General features: G+C 42.4%; 2 protein-coding genes across 3 annotated transcripts in view; one reads left to right on the forward strand and one right to left on the reverse strand.

Moving 5' to 3' along the window:
• Positions 1 to 27023, forward strand: part of LOC125892994 (sodium bicarbonate cotransporter 3-like) — a 49244-nt gene that overhangs the window by 20443 nt on the left and 1778 nt on the right. For both annotated transcript variants that reach the window (XM_049583396.1, XM_049583395.1), the window contains 14 exons: positions 2825 to 2937; positions 6282 to 6439; positions 7236 to 7323; positions 7551 to 7697; positions 7821 to 7924; positions 8265 to 8439; positions 8529 to 8662; positions 22147 to 22392; positions 22549 to 22654; positions 23671 to 23832; positions 24037 to 24150; positions 25165 to 25326; positions 25422 to 25673; positions 26869 to 26937. In XM_049583396.1, coding sequence (XP_049439353.1) covers positions 2825 to 2937; positions 6282 to 6439; positions 7236 to 7323; positions 7551 to 7697; positions 7821 to 7924; positions 8265 to 8439; positions 8529 to 8662; positions 22147 to 22392; positions 22549 to 22654; positions 23671 to 23832; positions 24037 to 24150; positions 25165 to 25326; positions 25422 to 25673; positions 26869 to 26937 — 2030 coding nt within the window. The remainder of the gene's footprint in view (positions 1 to 2824; positions 2938 to 6281; positions 6440 to 7235; positions 7324 to 7550; positions 7698 to 7820; positions 7925 to 8264; positions 8440 to 8528; positions 8663 to 22146; positions 22393 to 22548; positions 22655 to 23670; positions 23833 to 24036; positions 24151 to 25164; positions 25327 to 25421; positions 25674 to 26868; positions 26938 to 27023) is intronic.
• Positions 12418 to 17174, reverse strand: LOC125893000 (uncharacterized). The gene is made up of 8 exons (XM_049583406.1): positions 17017 to 17174; positions 16815 to 16865; positions 16509 to 16637; positions 15937 to 16216; positions 15307 to 15395; positions 15144 to 15194; positions 13514 to 13642; positions 12418 to 12919 (listed from the first exon to the last, which is right to left on the reverse strand). The coding sequence occupies exons 1-8, from the start codon at positions 17153 to 17155 to the stop codon at positions 12636 to 12638; spliced, it is 1152 nt and encodes a 383-aa protein (XP_049439363.1). The 5' UTR covers positions 17156 to 17174; the 3' UTR covers positions 12418 to 12635.

Raw genomic sequence — 27023 nt, forward strand, 5'->3', positions numbered from 1 at the left:
GTGCATGTGCGTGCGTGATAACAGGACGTTCCTGCTAACGAGTGTTGCTCTCAGTTAGAGCTGCGGTGATTAGTTGATCAACAGAAAATTGATTGGCTTTAATCACTCCTTTTTAAAAAAAAAAAAAAGAAGCCAAACATTTTCTGGTTTCATGCTTCTTAAGTTTCTTAATTTGATCCTTTTCTCTGTCACATATAATATTAAACATGAAACAGACCATCTAAAGATGCCGCCTCAGGCTCTGGGAAATGACCAACCTGCCCAAATGAACCGCACTGAGGGGGCAAACGAACTAGAGTTTGATTGAACTGAACCAAACAGGGCAGGTGTGAAAGCACCCTAAGATACGTCTCCTACACTCATGATGTCTCCATTAACTCTGCAGCACCACAGTGACGAGCTTCCTCTGATGTGTTTCGTCCTCTGTTGACACAGGAAGAAACAAATTATTAGACAGTAGAATAAAACAAAGGAAATTGTGACGCCTTTACACCTCGTTCACACACACAAACACGCTGGCTCTGCTCCTTCAGACTAAAACAACCAAAGACACCTGGTGGAATAAACCAATGTGAGAAATGAACTGTCCAGTCAGAGATGAGTATTTACTTGTATCTGTATTTATGTAACACACTGGTACATAAAAGTGAGAGTTTCGTCAGACAGCTTCCTGTTAGTCCATCTGTTCCTTATCTTCAGTGATCTGTGAAGGTGACATGAGGATGCTGACACATCACCATCACCATCATCATCATCAGACCTCTGACTCCTTGTCACTGAGTTACTTTATGTGCTGAAGAAGCTGACAGGTGTGAAAGTCCAAATCAACAGGAGGCAGTCAGCGAGCGCAACAACTAATGATGCAGAGCGACATGCTGACAGTGTGAGTCAGAAAATATTAACTAAGAGAGGAAATTAATGGAGAGGAAACTGTGAAGAGAGTAAGAGTCATTTATAGAGACTGAAATGATTAATAGAAATGAACAACAGCCACAGTTCTCATAAATGAGATGAGCCCAGAGGGGAAAATCAGGCAGCAGCAACACAAAGACAGAAATAAGTACGGATAAATAGAGAAGCATAAAATTAGAGGCAGTATTAAAAGAGGAGTAAACACAGAATTAATTTAAATAAACAAATCAAAAACATCTTTAAGTCAGAACTTGATTTTGTCAGCAGCAGACCACTGGAGCTCCTCCTCATTTTTAATCTTCTCAGACTCGTGTTGCTCTAAAAACATTTCTCGGTAAAATATAAAAATATGTCTATCGATCAGACTGAGCGTTCTACATTCAAAGGTTAAAGTCAGATGGAGTTACATTTCACGGACTGTAACAGGACACGAGGCTGTGATGTCACGCTCTGTGTGTGTGTGTCTTCAGTCTCGTGTGCTGTCTCAGGTTAAAGCGTTCGGCCGTCATGTGGTTTAAATTAGCAGCTTCAGACTCAGCAGTGAAAATTTCTTTCAGCTCAGCAGTCTGACAAACAGGAATCATTAAAAAACCTGCAGCTCAGTTTGAGTTTGTTTAACGGGGACACATTAATAAATGTTTCTGTTTTTCATCTGTGGTCCAGGACAGAGTACAGATGTTACTGAGTCACTCTAAAAACAGATTGAAGATTAAAATACCAAATGATGGAGGCAGTGTGTGCAGAGCAAAGCCACGCTGCACCAATTTGTGTTTCCATTATCAGTTAAGATGCGCCGAGCTGCACCAGAGATGAACCTTCTCTCATGTTGGTCCAAAAGCCTGGCCGCCCTCAAACAGTTTCAAGTTGCAGTGAAATCTCGCCAACCCACCTTCTCCCCCCAAACAAGCCAAGTGTGTTGTCAGACTCTCCTCACCTCTGTCTGCAGGAGACCAGAGAGAAAGGCATCTTTAAAAGTCTGTGTGTGTTCAGCTCTCAGTACGTCTGTAGCTTCTAACTGAATCTCTGTGGTTTGGAGTTTGGTTTCTCTCCTGCGTCCTGTTTGTACTTTACATATCTGATTTATTTTACTGTTTCATGTTCGCTATCAGCTGTATCAGAAGTTGTGTGAAGTTGCTGCTCGAAAACTCAACATTTCCTTATTTTGCTGCTTCACAATAAAGACAAGTCTAATAGTACAGCAGGGAGGAAGAGTGAGAGCAGAAACAGCCACAGTGAGATGTTGATGAAGAGCTGCAGACAACACGCTCTTCCTGCACCTCTGCAAACAGCTCACCTCCAACAGGTAAACTTCTTCTACCTGCCCTGCTGTGGAAAAACACATGCAGCAAAAATAGCAGGGGACTTTAGCCGAGGATCAGCTGCTGCTTTTAAGCATCATCAGTTAAAGACATGTGCAAGTACTTGCTCACGAATAATGAGCTGACAGATGGATTTTACAACGTCTTTAGTACCCACTGGTCAAACACATGAGTTTGGAGTCAGCAAATCAGTCCTGATAAAATTATTTCCATCTCCGTTGTTTTTGGCGTTACTTTTCACATTTTCTGTATCCATTAATCTTCTGTGGCCCAGATGTGGCCCACAGGCGGCCAGCTGACAATCACTGTCGTTTTCTGCCTGTTTGATCAGATTTAAAGGCCTGTCGTCCGTGTGGCGGGCAGACATGGAGAATGATGTTTCCTGTTGAGTTCAAAACAATTTAGCAGCACCAATGAAGAATTGAAGCGCAGGTTACCTGAGACCAGCAGCAGGTGGTCGTCGGCCCCAGAGGATGAGTCATGAAGACACCTGAAGGATTCAGTCCAAACGCTAAGCAGAGTTTTGTCCGCCATCAGCTCATGTTTCTGTCCTGTCACATGTGTAAATGGACGACGTCTTCTCGTCTCTGCAGGTCTGCTGGCGTCCCCTCAGTCGGCTCCTGGAAACCTCGACAGCAAAATCGACAGTCGCATCATCGGAGGAAACGGAGGCAGCCGGGAGAACAGCACTGTGGACTTCAGCAAGGTAAAGACTGCTCACGCCTCCCGCTCTTCTTCTTCTGCTGTTACATTAGGGTTTAATCACAGGTCAGGGAGGCTGCTCAGAGGAACTGATCCACATGAGACTCTGGATCACTCTGGATCTATCGGGTTATTATAGTGACGATAAGTTCTCCGTCTCCTCTGTCACCAGATAAACTGTGGAGATACAGCTTATCTGGTGATGTTACAAGGTCCTGTACTGTTGTGATCACACCGGGTGCGAATGCATTGTGTGATGTAACGTTTTGAGTCAACACAAAATATTCTAGTGTTCAAACTTACAGTAGTAACCCGACAAGAAAATTTGTATAGCGTTTGGTGTGAACTCAACATAACAGGAATGTAAGTTGCCTAACAGGCCGACACATGGCTGAAACAAGTGGTCCATATACTGATCAGTCAGTCAACAGAGAATTAGTGGACAACTGTTGGTACTTGATTAAATCGTTTGAGTAAAAAATAAAACGTGAAAATTTCTGTCTTTCCTGTTACTTCATAATAATCTGAATCTCTTTGTGTTCGGACTGTTGATCAGACAAATGAGACATCTTGAAGAGGTCGTCTTGGGGCGTATTTTTTACTCACATTTAACAGACCAAAAGAATAATCAGCAGATCAGTTGTTAACGAAATGAATCGTTCGGGCCTTAAACATAGCACACTGCTGGCTTTAGCTGGAGGCTTTGTATCTGTCTGTTCCGCCGCTGCAGTCTCACTGAAACAGAGACGGTGCTTTCACCTACTTTGCAGAAGGCAGAGAGTTGGTTTGTATTTTAGTTGTTTTGTTTGTTATTATAGTTATATCATCAATGGGGCAAACCACCCACTGTAAATCATCTGATGACATGATGATGACTTTGTTAGGCTGCACAAACAAGGCGACGTTTTGTGCAATGGCAAACATGGCCGAAATAGTGCTGGCTCAAACCTCGCTAAGGCCCCGATCACACAGGAAGTGTTTCAGCAGCTGGAGGCGGCTTTTTGTAAAAGTTTTTAATGAGAATGAAGCTTTTTGCTCGCTGTGTTGGCGTTTTTGCCGGAGTGCTCTGAACTCCTCAAATTGAAAAACTTCAACTCAGAGTAGAAAAGCGCCCACGTCATCTCCCCTTTTTTCCCCATTGTCAAATCAGATGCTTTGAGAGGCGGGCCTTCTGTGGTGGTCACGACAACAAGTTTACAGTTGGTAAACAATGGAGGAGAAACTGGTGGTAGTGGTTGCTGGATACCCAGAGCTATACGGCCTGATGATAGACAGCAGGTTGTCAAACTGCCCCTGAGTCATCCTAAAATCTGCCTGTAAACGTCCATGATGGAGGAGAAGCTCCTGGACCAACTGGTGGTACTCCCCATGATCCAGCCTCTTTTTTAGGGTCTCATGTACCCACACAGATCTCTGTTTATCTGCTGATTTGGTATCTTTGGGACCTGTACTAGAGTTTAGAGATAAAAGAGTTCAAACAGCACTGAGCCAAACGACATGAGAAGGGATGTATGATGAAATGGGCACGTCATCGATATCAGACAATATCGGCTTTAAAATGAACTCTCAGAATCAGCCAACATGCTTTTTCTTAATTTGCACAGTGAATGAATATTACATACTCTGAACAGTATTTCATGTCTCCATCTGCTGGTGGGCCGTCATGATAAGAGTATGTATGTATAATATGATGTTCGTTCCACTACAGAAGAGACTTGATGATGATCACTGAAATCAGGTGGGAAAAAGTGTCGATATCAGTTTTCAGCCAAAAAAGTGGATTTATGTCAGGTATTAGGAAAGAATCTAATATCATGCATCCCTAATTTAAACAGTGACATCACAGTAAAGTTATTTCAACATTTGTTAGTAAGAAACATTTGAATTTCAAACCAAAACCGTCCAATAAACACGCTGCTGTCAGTCATGTGACTTCAGGACTAGTTAGAGTTTTGTTAATTGGTTGTTGGGAGCCAATCAGAAGCTGTGTTTGTGCTCTGGACGATGACTCATTTGTCTCTCAGCAGGACTGCGACTGTATTTGTTTGCTGCCGGCCGGCAGAAAGCCTGCTGTAAGTCTGCTCGCCTGTCGACCAATCAGTGGCCTGTGTCGTCGCTCCTCGTGGTGATGCTCTGTGTTCACGTGTGTTGTTGTTTGACTCCATCAGCTGTGACGTGTCAGTGTTTGTGACGACAGTTCAGCTGGATCTGTCGGCTGATCTCATTTGAATGCTGCATCAACGTGTCGTTGTGGATCTCTGTGTCTTGTAAATCATTCCTGCATGGAGCCCCATGTATTCCAGACAGATATCAATAATCAATAAATAGGATAAAGTCCTGTCGACAAAATAATCTCCATGTGTTGGCTGTTATTACGCCTTGAAGTTTGGTGAAAGTCAGACAGACCTACAGTACTTTCTAAACTGAGCCAGAGCTGCAATCAGTAGTTTTTTAATTGATTGTTAATCGACAGGAAATTAATTTACACTTTTTTATAATGTTTTATGTTTAAATAATTAATCTTTTTTTGTCATGTGTCAGTTAACTGACTGTATTATTGTTTTGGACTGTTGGTTTGACAAAACAAGATTTGAAAGGGCTTTTTTCAGTGGCATTTTTTAGACAGAAGGATTAGGTCATTAGTTCAGATTACAGTCTGCAGATTAATTTAAGTACTGAATTAAATTAATAAAATTGTTAGTCACTGCGTCAAACTGAAAACCAGACTGAAACAAACATGTCTGAGACTTAAAGGTGAAGCAGCAGGTTTCTGAAATTTGGAGGCCAGTTTCTGCCAAAGTGATGAGTCGTTTTAATGACGAACCTTCTAGAATTAATAACTTAGTATCTTGAAATAATGAGAGACTTTCTCAATATTTTAACTAAGACCTGTTTTGAGACATCGAGTCCACATGTGGAGAAAACTTCCCATTACTTACTGTGCCATACTAGGGCATTATTTTGAGATAATTATTCATGAATTTAAGGTATTAAGTCATTATTGTCTGGAGAGTTTCTTGTTTTAATGATGAACAGGATCTTTATTTCTTTACTTGGTGGAAATGGGCTCAAAATCAGAGTGACTGTAGTTTGAGTCCTCAGCTCAGGATCAGATCAGATGAAACTCGACCTGCTGCTGTTACCTGACACCAGTGACTCACCTGAGCTGTGTGACAGCAACAAGTTCAGTGTTAACAGAGCAGGAGGAGCAGGAGGAGACCCATACTTGTGAGGAACCAGAGTGCTGCTGGTGCCCCCTGCAGGCTGCAGTGTTTATTACAGGTGTTAGGTTATGAAGTCACAGTGTGGTTGATCGTGTGTGTGTGTGTGTGTGTGTGTGTGTTTCAGGTGGATATGAACTTCATGAAGAAAATCCCTCCCGGTGCAGAAGCCTCCAACGTCCTGGTGGGTGAAGTCGACTTCCTGGAGCGACCGATCATCGCCTTCATCCGTCTGTCTCCCGCCATGCTGCTGACCGGCCTGACAGAGGTCCCTGTGCCCACCAGGTGAACACACACACACACACACACACACATGCACATGAAAACAGACAGTACGTTATCATGAGCTCCAGAGTGCAGTAGTAGAAAGTACATTTACTCAAGCACTATACTTAAATACAACTCTGAGGTTCTTGTACTTGAATATTTCCATTTTCTGCTACTTCATACGTCTACTTGGTACTTCAGGTACATTTTAACACGTGTACTTGGATACTTTTACTGAAATAAGATGTTGAATGCAGGACTTTTACCTGTGGCTGATTATTTCTTCACTGAGGTATCATTACTTCCTCCACCTGAGCCAGTGTCACAGTCACAAATCTAAACAGACAGGTTTGAGAGAATCTAAACTCAGTGTTTCACAAATGTTGAGCTTTCAGCTGAATTTCATCACAGCCTTGTTCAACCAAAGGTTCAGGTGTCAGGGTTCAGTCACGTATTAACAGCTGGTCACACTCACACACGGGGAACATCAGGGTACGTCGGTTCATTTTGTATTAAACCTGAGAATGACTTCTTTAGTTTCTCGTTGCTGTAACAAACAGTTCATTCTGATGTTGCTGTGTATCTGCTGGAGGCGTGAACAGGAAGTGATTGTTGTTCCCAGCTTGTTCTGCTGCCCCCATGTGGCCAAATACAACTGTTTTAACAGTGAAATGTGAATACATGGTACTTCACAAGCAGGGTTAAATCATGTTACTTATAGTGTATTAATTCTTTGCTCATGTTGGTGACGGTGATTTAATGTTACTGAGGATTAAAGTTTGTCTCTGTTGGATTTGTTTCCAACTCGTTCCAGGTTTCTCTTCCTCCTGCTCGGTCCGTTTGGAAAAGGTGCGCAGTACCACGAGATCGGACGCTCCATCGCCACTCTGATGACAGATGAGGTGAGACCACACAAAGATCATTTAAACCACGACATCCTCAGGGTCGTTGAGAGGATTAATACTTAAATAAGTTAGAGGTGATCTCTGGTGTTTTTCTGCGTGTATGTTTTAAAGGTAGTGTAAAGCTTGTAGTGTGTCCAGAGGTGTGAAGATACTGTGTGTGTTGTTAAATGAGGAGCTGCACAGTTTGAGCAGGATGTAAAAACCTTCACATTTGTCTCTGGTAGATCTTCCATGATGTTGCCTACAAGGCGAAGGACAGGACCGACCTGCTCTCAGGGATCGATGAGTTCCTGGATCAGGTCACCGTGCTCCCTCCAGGCGAGTGGGACCCCACCATCCGCATCGAACCCCCAAAGAGCGTCCCGTCTCAGGTGAGACCTCCCTTGAACCTGCGTCCCGTCAGATCCACCGTGATCTCTGGTGTGAAATTCAAACACAGTGACGTCCTGTCTGTCCTGAGCTCAGCTCTCTGCTTCCTGTCTCTCTCTCTGCAGGAGAAGAGGAAGATGCCGTCGGCCCCGAACGGCTCTGCTCACGGCTATGACCTCTTCAAGGAGGCGGAGCATGACACAGGACCAGAGCTGCAGAGGACAGGGAGGTGAGTCTGTGTCACTGAACTGTGTAAAAATCACGTGATGTTCTACCAGGTGATCAGGAGCACAGTAATCAAAACATGTTACTGATTGATTATTACATTCTGTGGTGTCAGTTTCTCACACCTGATGATTTGATGCTTTTCTGGGTATTTGTCACTATTTTCTTTCTGTTTATTGTCCATATTTTTATTAACATTCATATTTTCCATTTAACATTAACACTCCTCTCTTTTTATAATTGCTGTTTATTTTTTATTATTTTATCATTATTACTCTGCTTATTAATGATCTTAATAAGAGACGGAGCGAGCATGTTGGTGAATTTCTCCTCGTGTCTGTCAGGATCTTTGGAGGTTTGGTGAACGACATTCGGAGGAAAGCTCCCTTCCTGTGGAGTGACATCAGAGACGCCCTCAGCCTGCAGTGTTTGGCGTCCGTCCTCTTCCTCTACTGCGCCTGCATGTCGCCCGTCATCACGTTCGGAGGTCTGCTGGGAGAAGCCACCAAAGGAAACATAGTAAGAACCTGAACCAGAACCGAGAGGGACTCTAACGAGACGCTTCATCAGTCCATCACTAACGAAACCATCCTCTCTGTCTCTGGTAGAGTGCCATAGAGTCTCTGTTCGGGGCGTCTCTGACAGGCGTGGCCTACTCCATGTTCGCCGGTCAGCCTCTCACCATCCTGGGCAGCACAGGTCCGGTTCTGGTCTTTGAGAAGATCCTCTTCAAGTTCTGCAGGTGAGTCAGGCTCCACTTCCTGTGGGTACACCTGTTTCCCGTGTGTGTCTGATAAACCTGCAAGTCAGGGGAGTCAGTGGGACTTCACTCCTGTCCCGCTCCCACAGAAACTCCTGTTATGTCTACTGTTTTTACAGAGGTTCTGCATTTCTCAGCCTCTAACAGCCTCCATAGTGACAGAAAAAGTATTTATCTCTGTCCCTCTGTCATGTGAGTGCATCGATACTGAGTGCTGAACTTCTATAAGTAAATTTACACTGCAACAGACACTCGGGGGCGAATTCATGAAATGATTAAGCAGCTTAGCGACTGTTAAACCTGCACAAACAGTCAGAAAGAAACCAACAAATTCTCATAGCAACAAAGGCTGAATGACCTCAAACTGCTCCTGTGCTGTTTGCTATGTGTATGCAAATGAGGTAAAACATTTGGAGCGAAGTTCTATGCAAATGAGCCTCATTATAAAAAACAGTCCAGTTCCCAAAGATCCGCTCTAACAGCCACACACAGTCACAGTGGAATTATCAGCATCTTCAGAGTTGGTGGGAACTGAAGCACATTATTATCAAGTGTCACACCTGCACTGACCCAAATACCGTTTCTGTTTGTCACCTTTAAATTCCTGTCTCAAGTTTTGTGGAACTTGTCAGTCAGGACCTGCAGCGTTTCTTCTTCTCTGTCATCAAGTGTTCTTGGCAAAGAAGCAACATTTAGATTTTCCCACATGAATATTTAGACACAGAAAGGGCCAAATTATACTCATCTGCAAAACTCTGTGGGCGTTCACCGATAAATATCATTAGTACGATGTCTTCTGTGAATCAGACCTTGAGACGGGACAGATAGTGGCTGCAAGTGATGAACTGTTTGTGATACTCTCAGCAGCTGCAAATCATTCTTTGTAAAGTCACCCGTCTGTGGGAATAAACCAAACCAAGAAATAAATGTAAAATGTGAATTTGTGCCAGTCAAGAATTTACTGATAACGTGAGTCGACATGTGAGCGTAACAGCATCAGTGATGGTTTGTTTCACACATTCAGGTGTGATTATATTGAACAATGAGTTGTTGACTGGTTTCTTGTTCACACTCTGCTCATCTGAATCCTGTTTGTTTGAGCTGTTGTCTCATGATGAAGGAGCTGGTCGACTCACCTCAACATGGAAACATCAGCAGACACATGTTAGGGCCTCAGCATCGACTGGTACGAGGACCTATTATTATTATTATTATTTCATGAAAAGAGTCGCATGATTTGAGGGGTTAAGATGCTCTGAAACTCCCAAAACTGCACAGGCATCGTAACTGGATGAAGTTGGTTATTTTATGGTTTCTCTGCACGGAAGGGACAAAATGTCTCGACGTCTCTTTTTCTCTAGATCTTGTCAAACCTCGACAGCAGTGGCTGCAGTAGTCTTGAGCCTCCCTGTCTCGGCCAGAAAAGTAAAAGTCTAGTGGCATCTAGTGTTTTTCCAAAGCTGTTTGTTGCATAGGGGTTGCTAACTATGGTGGCCGCTGCATAATTGTAAAAAAGCAAATGTTCCTATTAGGAGCCAGTGTTTGGTTTGTCTGCTCTGGGCTACTGTAGAAACATGGTGGTGCAACATGGTGATCTCTGTAGACGAGGACCTGCTCCCTGTGTAGATATAAACAGCTCATTCTAAGATGACAAAAGCGCAACAAATCTTATTCTAAAGAAAAGGCTGATTATATTATATTTAATTTCTGTCAGTGTATCCTCCCTAAATATGACACACTGGACCTTTAACCAAAGGAACTGAACAAAGCCACTGTCAGGTAGTAACTGTTTTATAAACGAGCAGTAACTGAGTGGATGTTAATGAACTGCACTGTTCCTGGACTTCAGTCTCCTCATGAAGCTCTGACTCCTCCTGCAGGAGAGAAATATGTCAGTCAGTGAAGAGGTGTGTGTTGAGTTAAGTAAGAGCTGAAACTGATGAGGTTGTGTTATTCTTTTCACGGGGATAATCCTGGTTTTTGTGTTTTTGGATCAGCTGTGTAATTGGCTTTGGGGGGATTGTGCATTTGTTCTCAGGAGCTTTCACTGAGACTTTTCTGTTGTTTCATATTTTTGTCTGAGGATTAAAAAGGCTTTTTGTGATGAAAAAATGTTTTGTAACAATTACATAAAATCCTTATTTTTTAACCTGCTCCATTTCCCACCTGATTATATCATAACTGACGTTTCTTCCTGGAAATATTTTGAGTTTTAAAATGCGAGGAAAAGACGTCAGACACTGTCGACATCTGCTGTCATGTCTCTCATGATGTGGTGAGACCAGCAGCATCAAAAAGATCAGACAATACAGTTTATAATGATGTTGTAGCTGTTTTCATTCAGAGCCAAAAAATAACAGTAAACTAAATAATATACTAACGACCTTGTTTCAGCCTCTACGATGTGAGGATGTCCAGATTTTTTTGTCTTCTGTGATTGTAATCTGAATAATTATAGTGCACATGTCAGCACTGAAAACAGAGTTTCTGAACACGAGTGTTACAGAGTGTCTGTTGTCACTGTTCAGCAGTTTGCATGTTGACAAAACGCCAAAATACACAGGCAAAGCTATATTTTAAGAAATACCAGTGTACATGTAAAATGATGCACAAAACATATAGAGTGATTGAAGGTGGGCAGGCAATTTAATTTTGGAGTCACTGGGCAAACAATCGGACAATAGCCTTTGTGCATATTGTAATTAAAGTGGACTGAGAGAAAACTAGACTTCTGTTTTCAGCCTTTAGAATATCTAGCTCTTGACAGGACACTCTGGCCAATCACAGGTCATTTCAGAGAGAGGGCGTTCCTATTGGCTGTTCTACAGATGCACATGTGCATCCACTTTCTTCAGACGATGAAAGCCTGATTGAATGGAGGAGAATCCTGCAGAGAAAGTTGCTGTTCCAGCATTGGCATCATCTGCCTACACTGCAAAGAAACCCAAAAAAAGAAGACGAACTGATTCAACAGAGTCTAACAGCAAATGAAATAAAACACGGGTCAGTATCAGCAAAGTGTTTCAGAGATGGAGGGAAAATGTTGCTAATAATTTAGCCTCATGCTAACTGCAGCCAAAGGCTCATGGCTGCAACTTCAAGTTCACGTTTATGTAGCTATCGTTAGTTAGAGCCTCGACTCAAAGTGAGTCCTCCGCTGCACTCACCGCCACAACAGAGCACCTTTCTGGGAGGAAAGCGGACAGCAACTGCGGAGATGGAGCCCCAGTTAGTGGCTGCAGCAACCTGAATCCAGCCAGCAGAAATCCAAGCCCCGACTCCCCAGCAAACTTTCTGTTGCTGCTGTTTCACAGGTTAGACCCGGCACTGTCGCTGGCCACCAGCCTGATGTGACACCCAACGCTGCATGGTTTGTGCTGGCTGATTTCAAGCTGATACCACCACCGACCAAAGGTCCATCTATTGAGCTGCTGCCTGCTCTCCGCCAGGGGAAGAAGTCCTCATAGGCGGGGAGTGAGGTGGAATCACTGTGGGGTGGCTTGCAGCTAATTCTGAGTGAATGTGCTGCGTTCAACTCTACAATAAAATGAGACTAAATAAATCAAAGTATAGGAAACACCAAGTTACTGAATGAAGTGCATGCATATCCCCGTGGTCATCTGGTGGGAGGGGCTTAGGACAGAGAGGGGAGAGCTGCAGATCCTAGCTTTAATGGTGCAGCCATAAATGAACACATGAAGCCTTTGGGTGTGAAATGATCGAAAGAGAGAAACAAACTGGTTTCATTTTTTATTTGGACTTTACAGCTCCTTTGCAGAGAAGTTTAACCAGTCAAACTTTTAAAAAATGGACATGTTGAGGTCTCACTGGTGATGTTACGTGCACATGACTGTACAGCAGAAATAACTCCTCCTCTCAGATGATGGTTAGAGGTCTTCACAGCGAGTTGCGGTGAACGTTTAAAGCAGCAGTGTCAGTGTTTGTCAGTTGGTCCTCACATGGGGAACAGCAGGAAGCCGCTGAAGGTGCTGTGGTGGTTGCTGTTGTCCCAGATCTGAGTGTTCTGCCACAGCTGCATGGAGAGCGTGTCGTCCTTCTCCAGCAGCAGGGCGGCGCCATTGGACGCCGTGTCGCTGCCCTCGCCGGATGACTGCTCGTGGGCGATCAGCATGATCTCGGCGCCGTTTTTGTAGAGAACAGCGCTCATGGGGAAGTTGGTGGGAGCGTTGGCTGTGAAGCGGATGTAGTAGACTCCACGAGTAGGTGCTGTGAAAATACCTGGGGGAGGAAGCGGTAATAAACAGTGATGTATGGCAGATGAGGAGGAACAAAATAAGTGAAGCACAAGAAAAATATGAGTCACAGAAAGTTGTTTCAGTTTGAATAACAGACAGGCTCCTGTTGAGCTTTGACTTTTATTAGAGATGAAAAATTATGATGCAACATTTGTTTCTGAGAGCGACTGTAGAGAGATGTCAACGTTTTTCTTCAGCTCAACTGTCAGTAATACAATTTTATTTTTATTGAGAGTGTGTCTAATCTAAGTGTGTGAGACCCTGAATCAAACCTGAACCAGATGAGGAAAAAATATTTTAAGCTCGACTAAACCACCCTGTCACACTCCTCACATTTCTTTCATGTTACAGTTGATATTTTAAAACTCAACACAGTTTAATATTTCAGACAGCGAAGTTAAAAATGAATGAAACAAGATTTTTGAGTTTATTCTTCAGAGCATTTTGGAGTCTTTTTTATTTTAGAAAGTATCGTCGCTTTTTCTGAAATATGAAAACTGTGGTTTTCAGATGAACAGGTGTAGCAGCGACAGTAACATATGTTGGATGGTGTGTGTGAGCATTTGTTGGCACTGACCTGTCTCAGTGTTGTACGCCTGTCCGATGTTGGTCAGGATGGTTTTGTAGATGAGACTTTGGCTTCCTGACGTGGTCTTTGTAAGACCATTACCGCCCAGAGAAACTGCAAACGCCACCTTTGGTACCTCTGGAGAACAACAAAAAACAACAACAACAAATGAAAACTTTAAGATCACAGAATTTCCAAAATGTGTGAAATATATTCTGTGTACTGTGAGTTTGAACTAAAACTAAAGGTCTTTTAACAGCTTCGCTAAAATGAAACTGAGGAGCAGTTTAAGTTTGGTTAAAATCATATCCCTCCATTCTATTTGTCTGTATTTTGAGATCCACAGACTTCCCTGTGAACGGTTTTAATTTCCCCAGAAAAAGTAATTCCAACATAAACTATTAGTAGTATGTTTTATAGATTATTCAAATTAACGCAGACAAACATCGGGTCAGATTTTGTTCAAACCTTATTGAGAGGATTTTTGAGGCCCAAAATAACTTACGTGAAATATTTTGGTTGAATTTTGCAAATTGCATTGTTTTTCCCTTTTTGCCCCCTAAAAATCGCTCAGGTGAAAAGCCTTTTTTTGTTGTTTCAGTATCTTCAGACATAAAAGAGAGCGGTGGAATTTGGTAGAGGCAGAGATGAAACGGTGTAACACAGATCCAAATGATTGAAAGGCACAAACAGATGTTATATTTTTCATTACTGCCCTTTTCAAATGGAAACCAAGTACAAAATGGGACCCAGGACAGTCCCTAGAATTATATACATATGGATGTTTCAATATTTCCTGTGAAATTTACAATGTTTGATTGATGTTGTGCCAAAATTCAAGGCCTCTAATGTTGTCAGAATCTGAGATATGGAAAGTGTCACAAGCCAGTGTTCCAATTTGGTGCCATTTTGTGTTTAAAGTTAAAAGTCCCCTTTGTGTTGTCTTCATGTTTAAATTGAACAAGATATATGACAAAGTATCTGCATGGAATGAAACAAGTTTTTTGTGTGTTTAAGGTCCTTTTTTAAGTACATAGAGCAAAAAATGGTTTAAGTTTTGTCATTGTTCAGTTCAATTCAGTAGAACTTTAGATATCGCAAAGGGTCAGTCACTGGGCCCGGTTTTACAATCAATAGAGTTTTAAATATCTATTCAAACTATTCAAAAGATAAGAAGTGTTTTCAAGGAGCAAAAGCAAAAACCAGTGCCTAACAGAGTAACAGCAGGAGATAGATCAGTGCAAGAGTTACTAAAAATTAACTAAAATGGTGGAAAAATTCCAACTGCGCCTGATAATCAATGTTATATTGTATATGATATAACAGTGAGAATGTTGCACATGATTGTGAGAAAATGATATTGCACATGATGAGTTTTGAGTTTTAAGTGTAACTGTAATAGCTGATAATATCCAGAAGAGGGCGCTGCCTCACCACAGTTAAAACCCAGTGAACAGTGCCTCAGTGCAGCCGTCTGCCCACCTTAATTTACTGATGCTGTTAAATCCTAACTCATCTTACTGTGGCTGAAAACAGGCTCGTCTGTTTGAGAGGACTTCAGTTAGATTTATGTCCACAGCTTCTTCTAAACCAAAGTGTCAGAACATTTAGATCCTGTTGAAGGTATTTAGTAACTGACCTGTCATGGCCTTCAGCTCCCTCTCTGTGGTCTCCAGTCTCTCTTTGATTCCTACAAACACACAGATTCACAAAAAGCCACAGTCAACTGATGGACTTTAACAACTCAGCTCACAGACGAGCCTTGTGTGAAGTAACCATTGAGGAACGAAGCCAAGTCTCACCCTGGTTTTCTGTCTGAATCTGCGTCAGCGAAGCCTTAAGAGTCCTCATCTCGGCTTCAGCGTCAAACTCTGTCGGAGCTTCGTCCACCCTTTAAAACAAGTGTCCTTGTTTAGAAGATTCCTTCACACCTTAAAGGAGCCATACGGGAAATTCACACTGTATCTGTGCGTTCCAGTAACCATACTAACCATCCATATAGTACGCCAGAAATGATTTAGTATGTCCCAGTACAGACTTGCTTGAGTTTCTTGAAGACCTTTCACCTCCAAGAGGCTTCTTCAGTGCTCAATCATAGAAGCCTCCTGGAGGTGATAGTGGTGTTGGTGGTTGTAAAAGTGGTGGTGTTGGTGGTTGTTGTAGTCGTGATAATGATGTCGATTGAAGTTATAGTGGTGTTGGCTGTACTAGTCGCAGTAGTACCCATAGTGGAAGTAGTGGTAGTACAGATGGCATTGGCAGAAGAGGCAGTAGTGAACGTGGTGGTGTCGGTGTAGTAATAGTTGTTTATAGTAGCAGCAGTAGAGTAGTAGTTGTGGTGGTGCAATTGATGGTAGTATTTGTAATTAGTTTGTTCATGTGACTTTAACAGCCAATCAGAGCAGGTATTTCCTGTTGCCGTAGTGACTCACATGGAGAAGAGCAGGAAGCCGCTGAAGGTGCTGTGATGGTTGCTGTTGTCCCAGATCTGAGTGTTCTGCCACAGCACCATCTTCAGCTTGTCGCCCTTCTCCAGCAGCAGGGTGGCGCCGTTAGACGATGTGTCGCTGCCCTCGCCGGACGGCTGCTCGTGGGCGATCAGTTGGATCTCAACGTCGTTCTTGTAGAGTACGGCGCTCCTTGGGAAGTTGGTGGGGCCGTTAGCCGTGAAACGGATGTAGTAGACTCCACGAATTGGTGCTGTGAAGACACCTGCACGGGAAATGAAGAGTGATGATGATGACTTAGACGAGAAACTGAACAGTAAACTTAAACATCGGAAAGAGCTGAAAACATGAGATGTGTGTGGAGCGATGAGGAGACGGTAACCTTCCTCACATTAATACATGAAACAAACAGAAACGTCATGTTTCCATCATGTTTTCTTTCACGTTGTTCATCATGGTTTGAGCCTTGACCGGAGCTCTCTCAGTCACCTCCGCTTCATCTGCAGTGGTTTCATGGCACCAGCCGATATGTGTTAAACTTGACAGCTGTGTCTCACCTGTCTCACTGTTATAAGCCCCGCCCACGTTGGTCAGGACGTCTTTGTAGATGAGGTCTTTGTTGCCAGTTGTCGTCTTCATGAGGCCGTTTCCTCCCAGTGAGGCAGCGAAAGCAATTTTAGGTGTTTCTGAACAAAAGAAGTAACTCGTCAGCGCTTTAGGAGAAGTTTTCCAAACTGCCAAATGTCCAGGGTCATTTAAAATATCTGAAGTTTTAAGGCAGCGTTATATTTACAGATGTTAAATGTTTTATCGTCATCATGTTTTTTGCCAAATCCAGCAAATCTACAGAAGCGTGCCCTCACCTTTGTATCTGCTTAGTTCCCTCTCAGCCACCTCCAGACGCTCACTCATCGCTGCAAACAATTAAAACACGTTAAAAATAAAGCAGAACAAACTGAACACACGGGAAGTGGTCAGATTCAAGGCTCTAAGTTCACAGTAATCCAGCTGAAGAGCAACAAAGTCTCGGTACAGGTCCAGGTGTGAGCAGAGTCGAAGCCTCACCTCGTCTCTCGGTCTTCAGCTCCTCCAGGGTGGCCTGCATCTTCTTCAGCTCGGCCTGGCTGTCGACGGGCTGAGCTGAGCTGAACTGGGCCAGGCAGGCCATGGCCAGCAGCAGCAGGACGGAGAGACACCGAGACATGATGAGAGACAGGATGAGACAGTGTGAGGAGGACAGAGAGGCCGCTGCTCTTTATAGAGACGCCCTCTGTGGTCGATATCCTCAGTTTGACAGTTCGTCCTGAGTCAGTGTTGACCGACGTCTCTGCTGACATTGATTATTTCTGCTGCAGGCTGAATCCTGAGCTTCAGAGCTGCATCAAAATACTGTCTCAGTTTTATCACCAGTGTCTCACTGTCACGTCACGTTTATACACTTTTACTACTGTAAAATACTGCATGTATTTAATACTTCTCTTTATACATCTACATTTACATTACAGTTTATTCACTTTGAAGTTACTGTCGGACACAATTATTTTATATTTTTCATAGCCTATTTTATCTCTCTAACTTGTGCACTACCTCTAATTTTTACTTGTGTGGTTCCGTCTATATACTGCATATTTAATGAGCATTATTTGTGATGCTTGATATCTAACAACTGCTGCCATTTTTCTGTACATAACAAATGAAAATCTTGAAACATGACATGTTGCGATGTCCACAATGACTTCACGCAGTCACTTTTAAAGACATGTTTTTTTGAGGCTGATGTGGCCAAAAATGTTACCACGATAATTTTCTCATCATTGACATTGATATTTATCACGATAAATGTCAAAATTATTATTTCTTTGTAGTTTGTAGGCTGATTTTTGCTCCTGAGTGAAAGCTGAAGAAACCAGACAGTTAGCTTTAGTTAATTTTTATTTATTGTCAAGTCATGGTGGAAAATTTCACATATCTGAGGTAGATTAAAAATAATGTCAATAAATAAAACCGTAAATAGACAAATAGATGTTAAATGATTATGGATTATAATGTGAAATGATCAAAATGTAAAATAATTGTGGATTATAATTTAGAGTATAATGTATTTAATTAATAATTTATTTCCTTTCTTTGGTATAGTTAATATTCTGTGTTATCCCTTAGTTGATACAGGATAGGCAAAAATAATCCTGAGGTTTCAGCCTGTTCCTTTCTCAGTTACTGAAGTTACAGTTATTACAGTCAAGTCAGTTATCATCTTTTTTTTCCAGATGTATGTTACTGAAATAAAAATTATCCATTCATTCATTACTCTGATCAGCAGGATGTCAAACTCTTTGTACAGATGATTAAAACATGAAGTGTTTTAGCTGACAATATAAACAAAATAGACGAGAAGTTTTGTATCATGCAATACTGTACAACACACTGTATTAATACCTGCTATTTGCGAATCAGTGCTAAAACAAAAGTAGCCACTGCCGTTAAATGTCTGATGTGACTCAGGCAGAAATCATGTTCACGGATGAGTTAATGTATTAAAGTTCTGTTAATGTTACATTTAGACACCTTTAATTACATTATGTCAATTCATTCTATTGAAATAGCCGCAGGTAATGTTAGCTAACGTGATATTATCGTACTAACTTACTGTTTACATTAGACGAGTCGACTGCTCGTAGAGCTACTGTAGCCGAAAGTTAAAAGGCAAATTCAGTCAGCGCTGTGATCTGCAGCCAAAACTGTTGTAAATGACTCCACGAGCATGTTGAACATGTAACGTCACCGTACACATTAGCGTGGTCTGTGGTCACCAAGGTGATGTGTACTGTAAGTAGGGCTGCAGCTAACGATTATTTTCATTGTTGACTAATCTGTCGATTATTTCTTCGATTAGTCGACTAATCATTTTATTGAAAAATGTGTTAAAATGTTGAAAAATGTTGGTCTGTCTCTCCCAAACCCCAAAATGATGTCATCTAATGTCTTGTTTCATACTCACGCCGAAGTGTTTTAGTTCACCGTCACGGGAGAGTGTGTAAAGCTGCCAGTATTTGAACGTAAGAAGCTGCAATAGGAGTATTTTGGGTACTTTTATAGTACTTTTCTATGAAAAATGACTCAAACCGATTACTCGACTACTAAAATACTCACTGATTATTTTAATAGTCGATTAGTCATCGATTAGTCGACTACTCGTTGCAGCCTTAAGTGTAAGACTGGGTTCACACTGAACACAGAAGTGTAACGAAGCACACGATTTTCATCCCATGTGCTCCCATGTTATCTGATTGGGCCGTTCACACAAGATGTGGCACAGTGCCGAGCGCCCGGAGTCGGCTCGTGATCTGCAGCGATAGTTTCAGCCTCTGGTCTGTATTTTCTGTCGGCTGCGAGAAAATCTGGCAAGAAAACACACTGAAAATGTGTTGTTAACAATATAAAGTGTTTATTAAATATGATAGAAATCATCTATGATAAACGACAGAATGTGCATCCCGTGCCTCCACATAGAGACACACACACACACACACACACACACACACACAGACTGAGCTTTACATGTGATTTAATCAGAGCAGAGAACAGAATCGTTGCTGATCGGCACGCAGAAATGCACTTCTTCTGGGTGTTTCTGCCTTCAGTGTAAGCTTTGGGGGCTAATTTGGGTGCCATCAAGCATTTCTTTTGTTTCTTTTGAGGAAAATTATATCAAGATCATTATTGTTATTGTTTTATCGCCCAGTCCTATTCACTCCTTCGACTCTGGTCCCATATCTGTCTGTAAACCACGTCTCTGTTGTGGAACAGTCCAATCAAGCAGGTTCAGTAACTCTGAAGCTAACAGAGCGTCCTGTGTATTTTGAAATCTTCAGCTCTTCTTTCCCCTCAGCTCTGTCAACGCAGCTCACTGTTGGTCATCGGTGCAGATTTGCCCGTCAGCGTTTCACAAAGTTGAACTCTATACGAAACATTGATGCAGATTGATTTGGTCTCCTCTGGTCCTGCTGACACCAGTCACATTAATTGTTTCAGCCATTTTAAATCCTGGTGTGTTTGGGTCGTTTGTCTTAGATTGTATAACGATACAGTGCTGCAGTTTGACTTTGTCCTCACAAAAAACCCTGCTCTGAATTAGTTTTTATTTTCTCCCACAGCAGTCGTAGGCCTGTGACCTTTGACCTCTTTACTGTGTGCTGTGTTGGTTGATCTCCGTCGTACTTTAAATCAATGTGTGATACCTAAACAGTCAAAGTAATCAATGAAGAATAAAAGCTTATTGAACCTTTTTATCATTCAACACGTCAGATTCACCTGAACCACAGATCATCAGCCCCTCTGTGTGCTCTGACTGTGGTTACTGATTAGTAGAGTATTGATCAGGTCACTGTTCAGATTCTGATCACTCTGCTCCCTAATTGGTTACTTCAGAGGGCAGGACTTCTTGTCTGACAGACCGACAGGCGCTGGACTCTGAAGATACTGTAGATATTTCAATTACACAAACACAGAGGACCCTATTTACACCATCTGTGGTCTAAAGTGCATTCAGGGTGTGTCCAGCTCCACTTTTGTTAGTTACAGGGTGCATAATCTGGGCGCAAAGTAAGGGGCAAGGCCCATATGGGTTGGATTTAGTCCCTTAATTAATCATATATGTGTTATGGATGTAACATGAATTCAACCAATCAGAGAACCTGCACTTGGTGCTGTTAACATGGCAGATTCAGAAAACTATGGCAGTGAGCGGTTTCCTGCTGAGAGTAATGCAGTTGGAGCAGTGATGTCACTGCAGAACAAATCGTTGGACATTTAAACAGCTAAACTAAAAACTGTAGTTAGAAACCTGACAGAGGAAACCAAACTGAACTTTTAGCTTCTGAAATAATCCATGAAGTTACGCTGCTCCTCATGTGTAAATGTGCACGTCGTCTCTCTTAGTGTGGAGTCTGACAGCAGCTCTGCTCTGATCTCTGCTACGTTCACATTTTACAGAATGTCATTGTTCGTCTCAGAATGTTACCAGTCTGAGACGAACAATGACCGCTGACAGTTTGCACTGGGTGAGTGATATGACCCCGACTCTGTGAAAATACTTTTCAGTGCCTTCATAGTATTTTATTTCTCTGCTCACTGAGTTCAGATAAAATATATTTTATTGTCAGTAAAAATAATAAATTTGAGAGTAAAACTAACGTGAGGAAACGGTCACAGCGGTCAGGCTGATCAATCAAAAGAAAACCATCAATTAACTATGACTCCTGTAAACTTCACACTCCTGCAGACCATTTTCTGAACATCATCCATTAGTTTTTACACTGATTACCTTCAGACAGCCGCTGGTTTAACTTTTTATCTCTATGAAAATCTTCAGTCTGCAGAGAGAAGATTGATCATAGCTGATGTTAGTTGCCTTTATTTTATCAATGATTAGTAATGATATGATGGACCAGGTGGGTAAAAATTAACCCTCCACAGTACAACATTAAAGAGTCACCTGCCAAAAAGCGTCACAATCAAATATTCTCGTTTCATAAAATGTAATCCAGAGAACGCTCAAAGTCAAAGCTGTTTTGCAGCGTCATGTGAATTTGTTCATGAATTAAAAATGTTCAGCAGCTAAATTTTAAATCTCAGGTGTCAAAGTCTACCTGAGAGCTCTGGGTACAAAACGTGCGCCTGTGGAAGAGTCTTAAAAACTGACAGATTCATTATGTCACTGACACTTTCAACTGAAGGTTCCGTAAAATCACAATTTTACTCATTGCAGACTGTTTTATTCAAAGTTCTTATGCGACTGTTTGTGTTCAGACAACATTTAACTGTTCAGAACTTTGGCTTCTTCTGTTAAATGAAGAAAAAGGTGTTTCAGTAGAAAAACGTGTTCACATTTGTCAGCGTAAAATATCAACGTGTTTTTGTGTAAAGTTTGAAACAGTACGAAGCTTTAGTCCTTGAACGAATCAACAGGGAGAGTTTTGTGTTTCAAAAACCATTTTCACATGAAGATAATTCAACTTTGTGTCTGAAGTGATTTCCTGTTCACAGTGAGTTTATTTTATTGAAGAAAACCTTTGTCTGAAACATCTCAAATTTGATGCATGATTTTGAAAAGCAGTTTGTGTTTTGGAGTTAATGTGGCGAAAACATTTTATCGTCCTTTAAAATACTGACGTTTCCCGTCTCGTCTGTCCTCAGTAATTATGGTCTGTCCTACCTGTCCCTGCGGACCAGTATTGGACTCTGGACCGCCTTCCTCTGCCTGTTGCTGGTCGCCACCGACGCCAGCTCTCTGGTCTGCTACATCACCCGCTTCACCGAGGAGGCCTTCGCCGCCCTCATCTGCATCATCTTCATCTACGAGGCTCTGGAGAAGCTGGTCCACCTTGGGGAGCTCTACCCCATCAACATGCACAACGAGCTGGACGACCTCACCTTCTACACGTAAGAGCCAGCAGCATCTGTGATCTGTGATGGATGGAAGTGTAACAGACTTAAAACAAAAACAGAATGTCTTTAAAATCTGTAATGAACGTCACAGTTTTCTCTCAGCAAAGGCTTTTGTTTTTTAACGTGTCCCTGACTGTGTGTGTGTTTCAGGTGTCAGTGTTCTCTGCCTGCCAACGCCTCGGCTGACGTCCGGGATATCTGGAGAAAGAAAAATTTGACTGCAGAAAGCATCCAGTGGCAAAATCTGACTGTGAAGGTCTTACATGAATCTCTTCATCAAACACACACAAACATGGTGGAGGGAGTTCATGTACACGTAAAAGATACACGGGCGGGAGAGTCTGATAAAATGAAAACACTCTGTACGTTTCCATGTTTACAGTTTAGTGGAGCTACAGTTACAGCTCCACGAGGACATTTCACTTCACTTCACTTCACTTCAACTTTATTATGTCCCAATATGGGCAAATTGGGTTGCAGCAGGCACAGGCATTATAAACAAATTGCAGAAAGTACCTTTGCAAAAAGTACATTTGCATGAGAAACAAAACACACAGATAAATAAAAATAAAAACCTAAGAGCATACGTCAGTCAGACAAGTATTTTTGCATGGGGGTGGGGGTGGGGGACAGAGTTCATAAAGTGCAATTCAAAGTGCTATGTGCGATTTGCATACCAGTTAGAGAGAACCCGTGGATCAGGCTAGGTCTTTCCGAGATCTAACGAGATCAGGCGTGATCAGTATCATTTAACTGGACTCCTGTCCTTGTCCCAGTATACAAGCACGGGAGGGGAATCCATTTATTGAGCCAAGTATGTGCGACTCCTCTACGATAGGAACTGTGTCTCCTTGTCTATCCAAGAACGCACGGCTCTGGATGTAGATTTCTCCGTGTTGCCTCGGCCAGTTTGGGTCTGATCGACTGTATACATGCAGGAGGAATGAGGAATTCAACTCCCGTCACGTCTGGTTGAAATTATCTATGTGACAAATACATGTTGCCTTTGCACCAAAAACACAGCAGACAGAACAAGGTGACGAGGTGCAGAAGCAACTTTAGGTGAGAAGAAAGAGATAGATAGATAGATAGATAGATAATAAGCAGTCAGAAAGGGAAGTGGGTGGAAAACTGTAAGTAGGCTTGGTGGATAGATAGAACTGGGTGTCATCAGCGTAGCAGTGGAGACAGAGACCTGGTTGACGTCAGAGGATCTGCAGCTTGACAACCTCAGCTCAGACTGTAATGATCTTTCTCTGTCTTTATCTTCAGGGCTGTCTGGAACTTCACGGGGAGTTCGTCGGCTCTGCCTGCAGCCACGATGGTCCCTACGTCCCCGACGTCCTCTTCTGGTCCGTCATCCTCTTCTTCACCACCTTCTTCCTCTCCTCCTTCCTCAAACAGTTTAAGACCAAGAGATACTTCCCCACCAAGGTATCTTTCACTCACAGAGATCTGAGATTTGCAAAAAATTTCTTTCTGCACAAACAGTATTTAAAAACAGGGCTCGATGTGATGAGCTAAAGAAATACACCCAACACCTAAATACATAAGTTAGTTTGAGGTTTTGGTTTAAAATGATCACTTTTTATTGGAAGAAGAAAATCTAAGCAGAGAGGAAATGTTTTGTGTCCGCAGGTTCGATCGACCATCAGTGACTTCGCTGTCTTTCTGACCATCATGATCATGGTGTTGGTGGATTATCTGGTGGGAGTTCCTACACCCAAACTCGACGTACCCGACCGCTTCGAGGTAAAGCCTGACTCCACCATTTCTGTTTGTAATCTGGACACAATATATTGATTAGAATCTGATGTCTGTGACAGCATTAACACTTAAGGGACTGAAATATAACAATTAAATCATGCTGGAACTGCTTTTTAAAACACATTTCTGTAGCAACAGTAGGTTTTGTGTCTTGATGTTAAAGCTGGTTTCAGAAGTTGGTTTGTTGAATGAGAAGCGTCCTCAGCAGCTCAGTGTGGTAACAGGTCAGAGGTCAGAGCCTGATGCAGCCTGTCAGCCGCTGTGTTTGGGGTTTTGGGGTGAATGGTACATTAGGTAACACTGCAGAGTTCAACAAAGAACAACGACCTCGAGCTTCAGTACGATCACACAAACACGTGAGATTTTATCAAACAAAGTGATGCTAAAAAGGTTCAGAGACACAGAGAGCTGCACACATTTTTATTAATATGTATTCTCTTGGTTATAATTAATTTTAAAATGATTTTACTGTTACAAATTCTTCCTGCAGCTGCATCTTATATTTTTGAGTTTACAGCAAAAAACTGTGATTTTAATTTGAATTCAAATAAATGCCATTAAAATAGAAAAACATGTACACACATGCTGTAATGTTAAGTGTATAAAATCCCCTTAATGAAAAATACATATTCCCAGTTTTAATCCTGTGTCCCTGTTATCGGCATGTCATTGGTATCACTCAGAATCAGCCAACATGATTTTTCTTAATTTGCACAATGACTGAATATCACAGACACTCAACAATATTTCATGTCTCCATCTACTGGTGGGCCGTCATGATAAGAGCATGTATGTATAATATGATGTTAATTCCACTACAGAAGAGACTTGATCACTAAAATTAGGTGGGGAAAAAGTGGATATATAGATATCAGTATCGATCAAATGACTCGTTATACATTGGCATATCGGATATCCACAAAAAATTCAGTATCGTGCATCCCTAGTCAGAAGCCAGTGTGTCGGCATGAACACTGCTGTTTGTCTTTGTCCGTTCAGCCCACGTCAAACACTCGAGGGTGGCTGATCTCCCCCCTGGGAACGAACCCCTGGTGGACAATGCTGGCCGCTGCTGTCCCTGCTCTGCTCTGCACCATCCTCATCTTCATGGACCAGCAGATCACCGCTGTCATCGTCAACAGGAAGGAGAACAAACTCAAGGTCCGGACAGCCGAGCGCAGGAAGTGAACACAGACGGGTTTGTCTCTGACAGAGCAGCTCAATGACAAACCTCCCTGTGTGTGTTTGGGTTGCAGAAAGGCTGTGGCTATCACCTGGACCTGCTGGTGGTGGCGCTGATGCTGGGCATCTGCTCCATCATGGGCCTGCCGTGGTTCGTGGCAGCAACCGTGCTCTCCATCTCCCACGTCAACAGTCTGAAGCTGGAGTCGGAGTGCGCGGCGCCAGGCGAGCAGCCAAAGTTTCTGGGCATCAGAGAGCAGAGAGTCACCGGCTTCATGATCTTTGTCCTGATGGGCTGCTCTGTCTTCATGACCTCCATCCTCAAGGTGAACACATTCCCCTTTTCGACAGTCATGGTTTGGTTTGGTTTGGTTTGGTTTGGGCCGTCAGCCCAGCACAGCAGGGATTTGCATTTCCATGACAACAGGGCTACCTGCCTGAAGGTGTGTCTTTAACTGATGACTGCATGTCTTGAGTGAGACGAGCAGGTCATTGGGGTTGGCTGCAGTCGGTGAGATGTCACCGCTACCCGTTTGAAGCTTGGCAGCCTGGCTTTTGGACCAACTCCAGAGAAGGTCCATCTCTGGCGCAGCTCACGGCGCTAAAGTTATAATGGAAACGCGAATCAGTGCGGCATGGCGTGACTCGGCACAGCCATAAAGAACAGTGGAAAAGGTCTAATAGAGGTCACACAGAGATGGAGAACACCCTGAGTGTTGATGTTTGTCTGTGGGGTGGGAGGGTTTAACTGCTTTCAGCACTTTAATTCACACCATGTTTTCAGCATTTACACTTCAACTGACACAACTAACTTTTCAGTTCCTACACTTCAGCTTACTTTAATATTTACACTGACTAACGTTTTAGTATTTACTCTTAAACAAACTTTTATCATTTACACTTCTAACTTTTTTAAAATCTGCACTTTAACTATCTTCAATATTTACACTTTAACTAACTTTTCATTATTTATATTTAAACTTTTTTTTGCTTACACATCTTAACACTTCTTTCGTTCCACTCCCCTGACATACGTACAGTGTTTATTCTGTACCTGCCCCTTTAACTTCTTTTACTGTTTCTACTCTCATATTCACACTTGAAATGACACTAATTTTACATCATTTACACATACATTGAAAGTACTTTTCAATATTTACACTTCAGAAAACACTTTGACTCCTTTCAGCGCCCTAACTGACTCTCTTTTCAAATAACACAACATCCGTGTGTTCACTTCTTGTACACGTTTTAGCCAACACTTGATCTGCTAGTTTAACTTCTCTCAGTGCTTCTACTTTTGTATTCACACTTGATGACACTAATATTGCAGCATTTACTCTCAAACTGACACCAGCTTTCTTCACTCACACTTCATCTGATTCATGGACTTTATCTGCCACTTCAGCTTCTTTCAGTGCTTCTGCTGCAGCTGCTCAGCAGTCCTCTGTAGAGAAGACGTTTCCATCAAACTGTAACATGTCTCTTAATGCTGAAGAGTTTTTTCTGTCCGTCCCTCAGTTCATCCCAATGCCGGTCCTGTACGGAGTCTTCCTCTACATGGGCGTGTCCTCACTCAAAGGCATTCAGGTCTGTCTCAGTGTCCATCTGTCTGTCCTGCTACAGCTTCATCAGTCTGTGTTTCAGTGTCTCTGATGTCTTGTCTGTCCGTGCAT

The sequence above is a fragment of the Epinephelus fuscoguttatus genome, linkage group LG8 (assembly GCF_011397635.1).
Source record: "Epinephelus fuscoguttatus linkage group LG8, E.fuscoguttatus.final_Chr_v1".
In the NCBI taxonomy this organism is placed as follows: Eukaryota; Metazoa; Chordata; class Actinopteri; order Perciformes; family Serranidae; genus Epinephelus; species Epinephelus fuscoguttatus.